General features: G+C 41.1%; 1 protein-coding gene across 1 annotated transcript in view; it reads right to left on the bottom strand.

The window, feature by feature from the left end:
• The window catches only part of DOCK5 (dedicator of cytokinesis 5), a 78,240-nt gene that overhangs the window by 45,226 nt on the left and 18,092 nt on the right, over positions 1-14,922 (bottom strand). Inside the window, exons 2-9 of the mRNA XM_050715718.1 lie at positions 12,860-12,943; positions 8,272-8,312; positions 7,183-7,238; positions 6,435-6,531; positions 2,350-2,498; positions 1,368-1,503; positions 1,067-1,224; positions 319-400 (exon numbers count right to left, since the gene is read on the bottom strand). Coding sequence (XP_050571675.1) covers positions 319-400; positions 1,067-1,224; positions 1,368-1,503; positions 2,350-2,498; positions 6,435-6,531; positions 7,183-7,238; positions 8,272-8,312; positions 12,860-12,943 — 803 coding nt within the window. The remainder of the gene's footprint in view (positions 1-318; positions 401-1,066; positions 1,225-1,367; positions 1,504-2,349; positions 2,499-6,434; positions 6,532-7,182; positions 7,239-8,271; positions 8,313-12,859; positions 12,944-14,922) is intronic.

The following is a 14,922-nucleotide window of genomic DNA, read 5'->3' as shown; positions in this document are numbered from 1 at the left end:
AGCCTAGATCTTCAGTACAGTTAGGCTTTGGAAGAGAAGTGCCTAACAGGATTCATCAGCACTCATTGACAGTGCCATTTCAAAGTAATAGACCTTTACTACTGCTTTGGACTGACATACCACAAAACGCTTCTCAGAAGCATTCCTCTGAGGCTGCCTCTAAGATCTTAAGTGTCCATGAAAACACCTTAAAATGTCCCATGTGGCTCCTCTCTGCCAGGGGTGGGAAGGAAAGGAAAGGAGGGGAAAGGGAAAGAATCCAGGACTCATGTCTGCAGCATGGGGAAGAATTTCCAGGATGCAAATACAATAACTTACAGTGAAGACTGCTTGAAGGTTATTTAGCTTCTCAATTTCTTTAGGCATCCCATTACTGCCCCAACGAACCAGGTAATTTTCACTACCAAAAAAAGAAGCAAAAAATAAAATAAAATCAACACCTGACATTCCCGTTACCTAGGAAAAAGCTCAAAAGCATTTTGATCTTTTAGGAGTATCTGAAAAGCTCTGCCAAAATATTCTATGCCAACCTGATTCTGAGAGACTGGAGACAGGCATGGAGAGAATGGGTACTCTCAGCTACTTCCTCTTACAACTGGGACCACATCTCCACACCCGATAACTTCAGTGATGGAGACAGAGGGTGCCTGACACCGACATGTTTCCTTGATACAGTTTTTCATATCTTCCCTGACCAGTACTAAATAACCAGCTCGTAGGTGTGAAATTGCACCGACTTGACAGCAAATATCACGCCCATACGTGACCAGAAGGGAAGCAATGAATCAATTGTCTCAAATACAGTGAAAACACTAGGGAAATTTAAGAACATAGACAATCTGGGATTTCACTAATGTATCACAGAAATGCCCAGCTTTACGAAGGGGAGTGCATGTGCTCAGAACCTTGGTTTCTTACCAGAAGTCAAATAACCCCCTTCCATATCACCACTGGAGCAGCAACCAACAGAACTGAGAAAAACTACTCTGCTGGCTCTTCCTTTCTAACTTGTATTGGCTTCCTTACAATGACTAAATTGCTTCTGTACATACAAAAAAAAGCCTACCTGATGAATTTGGAGAGGTCAGGATCATAGAGGCTCATTAACAGCTCTGCATCTTCTCCAATATTGCAGACAAAATTCTTGAAGTTTACATACAGGCTATACGTGTGTGTTGTGTTGAATATTGGCTGCCCTCGGAGGTCCAAATTCTGTTGCAGGGACTGCAAAGAAGGACAGTACTCCCATTAAAAACAACATAAACTTAGTTATGCTGCCAAAGTAGCACAACATCCTTAAGAGGAATGTACAAATACAGTGGGTACTAGTTACTTGAAGAGGGCAAAGCCAGCACCAAGAGATGTACCTTCTCTTCCTGGATTCTTTCATCAATCCTTTTGGATGCGGTTTCATGGGCCTTGAAGAGAGAGATTGTGCTGGTTTCATCTGGGTCTAAGATGTTCCCATTGTCATCTCGTACAACCAGGTCCAAACCTAGGATCCTGAGCAGCATGCAAACCAGAGGACAAAAGACGTGACATAATATATGGGAAGCAGAGGTGACAAAGAGCACAAACCACTGACCAAGCTCTAGGCAGCAAACTGACTCCAATAATCACACTGCTGGTTTTCCTATCTAGAAATGCTGTCCTCTCATTCCCCCACCACTAGTTTTCCCATTAAAGGGAAAAATAATTAGTCAGGTAACTTTATGCTAGGATGACACCATCTCTGTTCTCACTTAAACGTATTTAAAAGAAACAGGTAGGTATAACTACAAAGCTTATGGGTTATGGCTAATTATTACTCTTTGCCATAAGCTTTTTTCTTAATTGACTTATTTGACCTGAATCAAGTCTGACAGGTAGTTAAATGAGTTCTGGAGACAATCTCTGTTCTGTATAAACCGATGAAAGGTGCACTTTTGGTGGCCTATAGAATCGCATTACTCAGTTGCTGATAAAGCAGTTTAGTTCATTAGCAGTATCCAAATCCTGGCTCCAGATAGCCAGGCACAAATTGTGCTCCTCGGGAAATGCCACCCTGTGCCAGCAGCTCTGCAGAATTAAGACAGGTTAGGCTTCCTGCCAAGTTAAAGAGAATGCTGGCATATGAAGAACCAACTGCTATGTGCCCACCTGCCAGGTTAGCCATGTTCTGATGGGAACAGAAAGCTGTTATCCCCTTTCCAAGGGAAAACATTGAGCCTGATTCAGTGTTCTCCTCGTGTGGTTATTTACACCATTTTGTATTAATAAACATCTATATCCATTCTCACAACACAGTTCCAGAGCTTTCAGTGGGATGTGGGATTCTCTCCTGCCCCTGGGACATAGTTTGGAGTTTACCTGTTACCGTAGTCAATTTTAGCAGTGACTTTCTTCTTGAGTTCAGCCAGTTCATCTTTGGGAAGAGTCCCAGACAGGATCTGCGACCTCCATTCTATCAGACTGTAAGTCATTTGCTGGACGTGACGGAACTGTGTTGTCTTGTTATCCTACAGAAAACAAGGGACAATTTCAACCTAGTGATAGCCTGAAAACTATGAGGTCAGTAAGCTTCCTGAAAGGTACTTGACCAAATCCACACAAGTTGCATTTAACTAAAAATATCTGAGAAAGAGGCACCGTATGACAATACAAGATTAGACCATGGAGAAAATTCTCCAGCACTTTGCACTGCCAAGGTTTAAGTGTCTTAAGATTTAGGGTCTGCCACTCAGAATGTGTGATGTTGTGTGACGTTTTTATGCATGTCCCGTTTGTTTTGCTTGTTTAGATAGTAAGACTCTTTAAAGCAAACACTTCATTTGCTTTTGAAAGTCTAAAGGTGATACCAAAACATAACTACTTATGACACTGATGTCCACATAAGCTTTTTCTTCACACCTATCCCTCCTACAGCTCTCACCAGCCAAAATAACTCTTCAACCTATTTGGTACACATGAAAAAGATCTCATCACCAAAATACAACATGAAAAACCTGATTAATCCAAATTCTGCCTCCACCACTGTTTACAGTGTTAGCAACGATGTTGTGAAACCAGAATGCTAAGGGAGCTGAGTCCATGGATGCATTTTCATGGCTGCCTGCTCCTTATCCTGTCCCGACAGGCACTCAAAATCCATTACAGTGAAAAAAAAAAAAAAAAAAAGGAATGGTAACAAAATGCAGCAATATTCGGGATACATTTCCCTGCCAGTATGCATGTAATATTTCAAGGTCCACGCTCTACCTACTGGTAACTCACACCTGGATTGCCATGTCCATGCCTGACCTCCAGAGAGGAGTTCACGGAAATCAGAGCAGCTCTGTGGAAACACAATCATCTTCCTGGCTGGTGCCTATCAGTAAATAAGGCTGAAGCTTGTCTGCTCTTCAGAGCACTCGTTTTTGTTTATATTTGCATAGACCTTAGCGCAACCCGGGCCTGACTCACTCCATGCTCTCAAGCACTAACCCAGGCAAAATGGTAACAGAGGTTTCTCAAAGTTCACTTTTATCAGTCCGACAGGAGCTGTTTAGAACCCACCAGGCCAGGGATCATCCAAACATGCAATTAAAAGATAATGTGGCTGAAGGAAGCTTCCCAGACACCACCTGCCTCATCTACCCCGGTACTCGCTCCACTCTGCTGCAGTCACTGCATTTTCATCTTTTGCTATGGATTCAGCATCTGTAATTACAAAGCACTGACTGAGCAGGACATCAAAACCTGCTTTGTTAAAGAGCTTCCTCCTCCCGTTTCTACTGTTATCATCTCTAATTAAATATTTTTTATGCTCTTAACTGGTTCCGCCCTAATAAAATTAGTCATACCTGTACATCTCTTTCACAGAGCCCCAGATTCCGAGGCTGACACTGCAATTAGGAAGTGGATAGCTATGCAGTAAGCCACCATACTTGCAGCTGTACCTGCTTAGGTAAGTAAGTAAGCCTTAAGAAGTGTCAGCTGTAAGATTCAAGAAGGAATTCGGGCCTCATCCTTGTTTTACCTCTGCATGGTTAGCCTGTTACTACAACTGTCTTATGTTGAGAGTCAAGTGCAGTTCATTTTCAGAGGGAAAGTGCCATAGTTTTGATCATCTGGGAAAAAGTGTATGGTTATGCAACTCCAAAATGTTTTTTTTTTTTTTTATTTTTTTGTGGCTACATCCCACCCAACAGCTAGTGGGAATTGGTCAACTGTGTATTGCTGCTTCATCCAGGTGGCAGCTGACTGATGTCACTTGGCTGTATCAGGGCTGTTAATGTTTAACCACAAGCCCCAACTGCTCCCACACGGCAGAACGAGAGGCTCACCTCAGTTACTGCCCCGTTCTGGTCCCTGCAAAGAACAGGAATGATAAGAACTACTCATCATTCGCCCCTTGAGAATATAAATGTAAAGGGAGCTATAAATAGCCATCTTCCTTCAGTTTGGGCCCATGTCAAGGGGTTGGCGGAAGCTAGATGAGCCTATAGTTGATACAAGGCAGATATTGCTGACATATTTAGTAAACAAAGGCAAAAATAAATGGACTCTTAACCTGAGTTAAAAAGGGAAGAAAACTTGGGTTAGCTTTCAGGGAAATTCAGAGCATATCTTAATTTGGCATGAGCTAACCCTGAGTTATCTCTGCACCTGTTTACATTAGCTAACTCCCATTAACCAGCCCAAGTTAAAAACCCCTGCCCATTTTCGTATTTATTTTGCAGCGGAGGTATACCCCCTGGTACAATGTCTGCTGCAAAGCACAGAAATTAAAGTGAAATGAAATGCTGCCAAATAAAGAAATCCTCTGTATTTCCCTTCTCTCCTCAAATATCTCCTTCCTCCTTTGTTATTTTTTTCTTTTAATACATACTGCAGGGGGAAAATAAAATAAACTCAAATCCATTTCAAACCACAACATTTTCCAGGACTATTTTAAGAGTTATGTTGGTTAAGCACAGGAACATGAAAGACTTCTGCTCTTAAAAAAACAGATTCTGAGGCTATGATCTTAAAGTTATTCAGCAAAAAAAAAAAAAATAATCAGGAATAAAACTCTCTTTTCACACAGTAATAACGTCACATACGGTTTCTCATTAAGTTACGAGGGTGGAACAAATTTTTGTGGTCTCGTGGCTCACAAACAAAATGTACTTGTGGCCCCGTGAAATTTTCAATAGCAAAACTTGCTCTGGATAAACTGAATTGTTAGAGCTAATTTAAAACAATTCTCTCATCGTAATTAAAGTCTCAGGGCACATACTACTCCGCAGGCTGAACACGTTACTGACCAAAGAGAAATCTCTTGGCTCTTCTTAACATGCACTAATAATCACCTTTAAAAGAAGGCAATTCATTGTGAATTCCAGCTGTGCTTCTTTGAGCAAGAACTTCACCAACTTTAGCAAAACTACTGAATCTGTACACTACCTTGAGCTGACTTTTCTGTAGTAACTTTGTCAAGTGTCTTTGTCATTCTTTCTACTGAGAATGACACATATTATGGGCCTTTGGTCAGTCAAATGTCCCACCAGCACCCCCAGCCCTAGCTCTCTTCCTCTCCTTTGCCTACCTGACCTGTACATGCACTCGGGGGTGAGGCTCAGGCATTCCATTCAATATCTACACGATGTCCAGAAACACAGGGTTCACCCTTGTTAAATGTTTTGTTAAAACATCATGGTTTCTCGCACAACTTCACCGAGATCTCCTGCCCTCATACAGGAGGGACGTGAAGCAGGAAGCCTCACTGTACAGCAAACTGAGTCACACTCACAACCCCAACCAGCTGACATGATGCTGAGTGTGACTTGTGCCAGCTGATGCTGAGAGTCAAGTCTTCAGCAGTGCTCTATCATTACAAATTATTCAAGTTCAGCGAACACTCTGTGGCACGGACTAAACTGCCACTCTGTCTGTGCTCGCACATTTGTTTAGAGGAGAGCAGAACTTTTTTAGCCCCTTGTGAGGTCAGTTTTACAAGAATGATAGTTCTTCAGTTCTGCATCAGGTTCTGTTTAGAGATCTTAAAGTGCTCTGCAAAAGGCCCAGGTCTCATCTCATCTGACATCATTTAATATCTTGTTCATTTTATTTGCCAGACAATTGAAACAAGCAATAATTACAGGACAGAGTACAGCAAAGCATGAGACAGTTATCTTCTTAATAACTGAAGATAATCCTGCTTCTGCATACGCTCCAGACTGCTGCTGAATCCCCCCCGCCCCAGCAACATGGGGTTTGAAACACAGCAGATCTAAGTCTCTTATCAGCATAACTGGACTCTGGAAACTCCCATTCTTAAAAGCCTTACCGCTTGCAATGTACACACACATTCTGGCTGCACAGAAGGAAATAAGAGCTTTTAAAAGACTTCCACACTGTTTGCATTTCAACCTGAATGGAGTAGCCCTTCTCTCACTTCCTTTGCTAAATACCAACCACTGAAGCAAGCTTACCACGTACAACTTGTGCCAGATAACTGCCCATTCCCTCAGGGTGGAAGTCAGCTCTTGCCCAAGGGGCAGTTCACCTGGAATCACCGTCTCATGTTGTCTAAAGTAAAAAAGAGAAAATAGAAAAAGGGCATTATACTCAAGATCAAAACCTTATACTCAAGATCGAAACCTTATACTCAAGATCAAATCCTAAATGGACAAAAATTAAGTTCTGAATAATCAGCCTGGTAACTCAGCCACAGTTATTTAATAAATAATAATTTAAAAAAAAAGTACTTTCTAAAGTCTCTTTCTATTGCAGCTGCTTTTTCCCCTCACACCATAATGATCACAGAATCCACTGTAAGAATCAAATGAGGAATCATTTCCTAAAATGTTTTCCAAGGCAGGAAGGAATCCACACTCCTGCTGGCTACTTGGCTGTGACCAGTAATGTGTTATGATTCGCAGGATTCCCCAGAGGATCTCAACGTAACTTGACTGACCTGCCTTGCTACTAACTTGTCTAGCAGACCTTTCTTATTTTTGCAAGTAGTATTCTCTTGCATCTATGCCTACAACTGTTTTGGGGTGTACAAAGGAGAAGGTATGCAGCTCCAGAAGTCCAGCACAGGTATCTCCTGCTGCACATACAGACCAGACGCACTCACTACAATAACCACAAAGTTTTTTCATTTATCTTTTAAATGAAACAGATTCCATCATTGGTTTTGCTACCAATGACACATCTCAAGAAGATCAAACCTACCCTCGGTCCTTCACGGTTGCCTCCTTTAAATGGATATATGTTTCTGGGAAAATGCCCTAAAATAAATAAATAGAATGAGTAAATAAATAAATTGCACTAGAGCATATGACATAACAAAAGTGCATTCAACAAAAAAACAGGAGAAGGAGGGTAAGAGCATGATCAGCAGAACAGTAACTGTGACTGATGTTACTGTTTACCCACAACACAAGTGTGTTCGGTCAGCTAGTCAATGTATCACAGGAAAACAAAGTAAGAAGTGTCAGGTTGCACGTTTGAACACTATATTTGATGTTACTACATCTCAGAACTGAAATCCTTGCTTCACTATAATGACACTCACCTTCCTATACAAAACACTGTAAAATCTTGCAAACTATCAGTCACGCGCCCTTGCTACAAAACATTTTTGGAGTCATTTGTCAAGATGCTGTGGACCCATGGTTCTCTAGAAAAGCTCACAACACATAACAGCATTTGTAAGAATTCACCAGTCCCAACTTTGCATTATTTAAGAGCAACAACCCTTCTAGGAATGCTGCAATCTTCTTCTATTTTCTTTTCAACCCCCTTTAGGCCTGAAAAATAGAGATTGTGAAGGATGTTACCACATGAGAGGTGGCAGGATTCCTACGGGAAACCAGATTTCCATGGAGTTTTCAGACTGGTTTTGCAAACCTCAAAAGGCCTGGCCGAGATCCATGCATGCATAATTTTTGGAATATTTTCCAAGTCAAATCAAAGCCCTAACCTCACCACTATATATAACTCATGTCGGATGTGTACAGGTCCAAGACTCTAATAAGAAGGCAATAAACTAGTGTATGCAGATATACAACAGCCAATTCCCATAGTTCAAACGGCATTATGCATGCCTACATTGGAGAAGTACCCTGTTAATGGTTCTGAAACATTTAGCTCAAGGGCGTTTGTTTCTATCACTAAGGAAAAGGACATATTGATCAGAAGACCTGCATAGCATAGCATTAAGACAAGAGATACAGCGGGAGTGTAGCCAAATTGCAGCACTGCATGGGGTCTGGCAAGGTGTGAAATAAAAATTACAGTTACTGAGAAGTGAGGTCATACCTTCTTAGATTTATTTCGGAGTGTGTATCCTCGGTACCAGCCTGTCAAAGAGAAACAGAAGTATTTTTTTCCTCTCTCCAGCGATTAAGTACACATTGTCATTCCCACCACCATTCTGCAGCATTAATCTGTTGATCTCGTTCATTTGGGTTACACTGATAGGGCTGAATATCAAAATCAGGCCGCTCTGTGCTACATGTTAAGAGTGACAATCCTTGTTTCATAAAGCTCACAAATTATCTGCACAGCACAGAATTACTGCTTGGATCATCTGACAGATAAGCACAGAGGCAAATACAGACATGCACACACAACTACTGGCCGAAGATCATATAGCATGTATATGGCAAAGGGAAATACATTCAAGAATGCCAAGTCCAACTCCACTTCACCCCTTTTAAAGTCTTCTCTTCTATGAAGTTCATTTTCATCCAAATCATCACATAGATTGTGCTTGAGCTTCATATTATTTAGGTTCTTTAGACCGAGTCATAGAAAAAGAAAGCCTTCCTTCAAAGGAAAACTGAAAGAGAATGTTCTGTTAGATAAAGGAAAAAAAATCTGCTTGCCCTGGTACTGACATTGCTAGATCTTGTCAAGATAATATTGAGAAGCAAAGTATAAAATACAAAGCCTGCACTGCGATCCCCCAGACTCAGAAGCACATGCCTCTTTCAGAGACCACGACTCTCTTCAGCACCTGGGGTTAAACCACTATTTTGATATCAAAGTCACTGAAATGCAAGTGTGTGAAAGAACTGCTGTATTTCCTTCTCCTGCCCTCAAGCAAGCCTTGCTTAATGAGTAGACAGAAGAGAAGCATTGCTGTGAGAAAGTCGCTTGGCTCTTCTTCCGCTGTCTCCAAGCTATAGGAGGCAAAGGGCTTTTTCCTCTCCACCCTCACTTTTGTCATTTGTCTCGGCTGTGTCAGAGCTGTGCATGATCAAGGACTGTTGCCTCTGGGTGCCTGTTCCTCACCCTCTCCAACAGTCTCCAATCACCTTCGGTCCTCTTGAAGTTAATGTTCTGGAAATAACAACACTAAACATTTCAGAAGGATCTGTTCCTTTTTAAATGCTGACGTGCAGCCAGAAGGTGCCTTGTGCGGCCCTGGGGTAGGATGCAGACCTGCACCAACTCAGCCCCTACAAACACTCTTCCAAAAGTCTCTGCAGCCCCTGGTCTCGGTTAGCCGCGCTCCCAGAGCACCACTTTTTGACTCCTCTCCTGAAGGTCCCTGCATGAAAACAGCAACCCTACTTCTCAGCGAACATAAAGGGTATAGATTATCATCCACACTGCATGGATGATGTTCAGAGCTATCAAACAGACATTACCGATCCAAGACGATTGTGTTCTGACTAGCAGAGGGAGCATCAAGAAGGCAAAGGGATTGAAGACAATAATCAAGCAGAGAATAGAGGAAGGAAGGACTTTATTTATTTATAATAACAACATTTCTATGTTTCAGCCAAGAAGGTTCCATGAAGAGCCATGGATCTGAGAGCTATCACCCATACATTACAGTTTAGGGGGGTGTTGGTTTTTGTTTTTTAAAAACACACACTTGGCCCCCTTCTCTAGCAATAATGAGATGATGAGTCAATCATAATCCCCAATATTCCAGTAGTAAATCAGGAGGAAAGAAGAAATTCCTTTCCTTCCACGGGATGAAGGTTATACATTGATCATGGACCAATGGGTAACATGCTGGATTAGGGATGAGCAGATTTAGATTCTATTTTTAGCTATGTGGTAATTGAATGGTGTAGGACGAGTTATTTGTTTACAGAAAAACACCTGCCTATAACTTCAGAGGAATGACTGACTACTTAAGAGTTTCTCTTGACTATTTTCTCTAAGCAGAGATGTGCTAAAATGAGAAAAACTTTCCAGTTGAAGATTGCATTGCAAATTTCAGCTACTACCACGGTCTCTTAGCTGAAGTCTCACTAAAAAGCAAGGATAGCAGACTGACTCTTGCAAAGAAACACCATAAAGACTTTTTGTTGTTGTGTTAAAAGGAACACAGGTCCTTAGTTTTACCCTTCATTAAATGTTTTTATGCAATATGCAAAAAAAAAAAACAAAAAAAAAAGAAAAAAAAAAACAGGAAATATGAACAAAAACATTCAAATTAAAGTAGTTTAGACAACTACACGTTATACACAGTGATGCAGTTACAGAGACTGCCCCAGCTCACGTGCTTAACTACAACGTTTTTGATCCTTTTCCATGGTACCGTCCCACCTCTCAGGACCACAACATACACCACTGCACTGTACTGAAATAAAGCAAGGGATGGCTTCATTTACTTACAGCAGTCAGCGGAATTATAAAGACTCAAACTAGGAACAAATTCAATGCAAACTTATTTGCATCGGGAGGAGAATCTGGTCTGAATCCCAGTGTGTGGGCACACATTCCTTCTATCCACAATGTGGCCATTTCCCACAGCTTGCAAAAAATAATAACACATATTGCAGATTAGAGATGATTCCCCTGAACAGAAACGTATCCTCCCCAGCTCACCACTCAAGGACAGATCCCCACAGAGAGAATGTAATGCCTGCACTGAAGAATTCTTCAAAATTCTGGAGGCAGCAAGTTTCCTTTAACTCTTGGATTTTGCAGCATATGCTCAATCTTGCCAATATTTGGCAAACAACTGGATAAGTGGTATTTATCTTATTATCAAGTGGAAAAAGTCATTCTGTATAAAGACCTTATGCCCTTCAGCAATCAGACAGCCAACCACAGAAAGAAGGGAAAGAATAGCTTGCTTTGCAGTTTACAAATATCAAGAGTATCAAGACCAAGACACCTAGGTACAAGTATTTTTGTTTTAAAGGAAGGTAAGTCTAAGAAAACTGATATCCTCCACAACTTCACATGTATAAATATACTGTGCTGTTTCAAAGCCCACTTGAAGCCCAAATAAGACATTGCAAGAATCAGAGTTTTTAAGATTAATTATATTTATGGGAAGCAAGACTAGACCCACAACAGTTACCATCTCAGAGATATCTACACATTTTCCTCTGGATTCACAAATGTCTGGCCCAAATTTTTGGCTTGTATTTCCAGGAAAACTTCTTAGCTGCACTGTGTTAATTCCTAGGTCCTCAGTCACAAGCTAGGATGCACACCGACGGCTCGGCGTATGAAAACAACCGAAATGCATTTGCTTTCCCAAACAATTTACAAATCAGTCCTCTCAGGCTGAAGTTCCAAAGTGAGACATTTCAGGTAATAAAAACGAATGCCACCGGGGTATTCATTTTGTGTTCTTGACTGTCACTCTGTTACAAACAGCTGACTGCTACCAGTGAGTGGGACTGAACAAAAAACTTGCTGTAAAAATACATAAAATACTCCAACATTTTCGAATGTATGCAACGCATACTCTTCATAAAGACAGTTTTTATCACTGACAAAAACAGCTCATTAATTAGTTGTATTACACACTAATTCCCCCCCTCCAAAAAAAACACCCAAACAACACAACAGTCCCCGCTATCACACGCATCAGTGTGAAAACACACATCAGCAACATAACCTGCTTTGACATGTAGGTACCAGCTGGCTGTTTCCAGTGTCAAGGTCAAAGAGGAATGGAAAGAGAACAATTGGCTAAGAACAAATTGCTAAACAAGCAGCGTGCCGTTCCCAGCAGAGATACTGAAGAGACTTTGTACACCGAGTCTCTTTCAAACTGATGCTGCTTGTGAAAATGATTGCATTTATATTTTGGAAAGAGCATTTAGGTTTTGGAGAGCATAGACACAACCTTCCAAATGAACTAGGGATAGATAGGTACAATCTTTAAAATAATTACAAGGCTGTGCTCCATTCCCGATATTGAAATCCTCATTAAACAGTCTAGTTTAATAAGTAGATAAGAAACACGAACAAGTATCATTTTCATCTTGTATAAAGAAGTAATTTTGTTTTCCTTTCTGCATGATGTTTTACATTAAGGTACACGTTATGAAAAACTTCACTGGACAGTATTAGGAGAGAGAGTCTAAAAAGCACAAAGAAGCTCCATCCCTGGTGTCTTTTAAAAGCATATCATGCCAGTTTTTGATATTACCACTTAATCCAGCATTACTTTTAAACAATTAGACCTGCCCCCTCCTTTTCTTTCAACCACAACCTCCCTTGTCTCAGATCAAAGAACTAATTCAAACTAAAAGCTTTTCTTTTTATTCCTCCATCTGGATCAGTTCATTACTTGGCCTGCCACAAGGTTAACGTGTGGTGTGAAAAAAGGAATGAACAGCCAGAAGTAAAAGTGTTTCTTTCTCTAGCAGTGCTGCTTTGAGTTGCCAGTGAAATCTTACCTTGACAAACCTTTGCCAGGAACAGCATAGACATGACTGCTGCTTCTGTATTTCACATATTTTTGTACTTTTTAGAAAAAAAATCAGGTGTATGCAGCAAGCACAACACAGTAAACTTCGGTCATGGAATACTTATCAGAAATTGAAAATCTAAATCTGAACTTTACATTTTAAAAATTTTCATTTGCTATATTTACTTCCAAACACTACTGCAAGCTCCTTGGAAGTGATCTGCAACCTACCTTCATACATCTCCAGAATGTGAACCGTATCACCAACTTGCAAGGAGAGCTCCACATCTTGGACAGCATCATAGTTGTAGATTGCTAGAAAGGAGGAAAAGGGAAAGAGAGAGTTGAACAACAATCACAAAAGCTGTGAGCTAATCAGATTTTGAGATCTAGTAACACATCACCTGTCAAAGGCAGAATGTGATTTTGGAAAAGTATGACAAAGTTACTTTTTCAGTGTATCATATGCAGGATAGCTTAGTATGTAGCATATCTATTCTCAGATTCCACCATCCGTTCCTGCAAGGATAAGACACATTATTCTCAGCAGCCAAAGTTATTCTTTTACCTCTAAGAACACAGACCCGTGACACCATAAGAAGCTCCAACTTCACACTTTACTGACGGCCTGCCTGGCAAAGGTCACTACTACCCCAGGCAGAGGCTATGGATCAATTAGATAACTGCCTTTTTTATTAGTGTTTCACAGGGCTAACTATACCACAGCACTCACAAGAACAGGCAAAACAATATCAATTTTCTGCGATAAGAAAAATTCCACTATTCTGTACCAAGTGCCTCAGACGGTTTGCTACTGAAGGCTCTTCCCAGCCACCAACCAAATTTAGCACGAAGACTTGAGATTCTCCACAAATTTAATCCCTAAAGCTAATCTGAACGTTTATCGGATTTCCAGTTGGAATAGGATTAAGCCCAGAAGCCCACACTTGTAAACTGCCTGGTCTCTGCAACTTTCCTGGGATGCAGAGCCCTCCTCAGAGCTGCCTGGCAAGATGAGACAGCTCACTTTGAATTTGCTTTCAAAACAATGCAAGTACAAAGCTACCTAAAGCAGCCAGGAATGGTTCAATGCTATGGTTCTACGAATTGATAAATAAGTCAGAATAGAGCACTCCTTTACCAAAATGAGATGATCTTAGTTAGTTAGTTAACTCTGGTGTAAGTAAGGATGATAAAATCCACATATTAAATGTAGCAATGTGACCTTCTCATATAGAAATACCGTATTTATGTCTCTAAAAAGCATTTTCCCAAGAAAACGTATTAGTGAAGTAAGCACAATGTTTATATTTAACAAGGCAAATAAATCAGGCACGCTTTTTCAGAGGGCTTTGGGAAAATTCTTCAGCGGGTTTGTATTTGAAGAACGCTCTGAAAATTAAATATAAAAACTCGAGCTCCTGTGTCAGGAAATTCACATCAAATGCCTATCATTTCCGTCAAGATGAGGTATATCGCCTCCTGGCAAGGATCCAGTGCAAACAAATGACTGTGGCTTACCACACCGGAAATTATCTCACATATACTAACTTTCTTGAAAATATTGTAACTATAAATAATCCAGCAGAGGCTGGCAGGCTGTGTCAATTCCCTGCAGTATCTGCAGTAACCCCTGATCGCTAACAGACACTTATTTTCTTAAGCTGCAGGGGCAGTGCATGTCCGCCGTGGCCCTAATTCATGCCTGCTGTGACTTCCAGTGCCTGCAGAGACCCACACGGGGTACGTGTGCAATTATTGCACTGTTTTTAAGGGGGTTACAGGGATGTTACCGGGCTTTTACGGCACTGCTTCAACATCCTGTATATATTCTTCAACATCCAACTATAGTGTATTAAGCTAAGATACTCAAAACTGACTGGTGAGCTGGACAGTCGGCTCAGACACTGTAAACACCCCTAGAGTGAAAAAATTCAATTGATATTTTTGCAGAAAAACTTGCATAATGTTTATGGGAGAAGCCAAACACGACCGCACAAACCAGAGCGTTCCGCTGAGAAGCGCTGCGTATTGCCAGGCACCGGGAGCATTAATCTGGGAGAAGAACCGGTTAATGTTGGATTTGAGTCAGTTAAAAAGAAACCATTCTGCTGGATACAGCAAATAATTCCGCCAGGATCTGCAGAGGTCAGCAGAAAAGTGCAGCGCCCAGCCCAAAGGAAAGCAAACTCCCCGCGGCCATGCCTCCTGCTGCAGTAAACCTGCCAAATCCCTAAGTTAAGCGGGGACATTGCGAGCCACTGCTCAGATAGGGCAGCCCCAAATCTCCCCTA

This window comes from Cygnus atratus, chromosome 27 (assembly GCF_013377495.2).
Source record: "Cygnus atratus isolate AKBS03 ecotype Queensland, Australia chromosome 27, CAtr_DNAZoo_HiC_assembly, whole genome shotgun sequence".
Classification (NCBI taxonomy): Eukaryota; Metazoa; Chordata; class Aves; order Anseriformes; family Anatidae; genus Cygnus; species Cygnus atratus.
The sequence above is the reverse complement of the archived record's forward strand: the minus strand, read 5'-3'. Positions and strand labels throughout refer to the sequence as shown.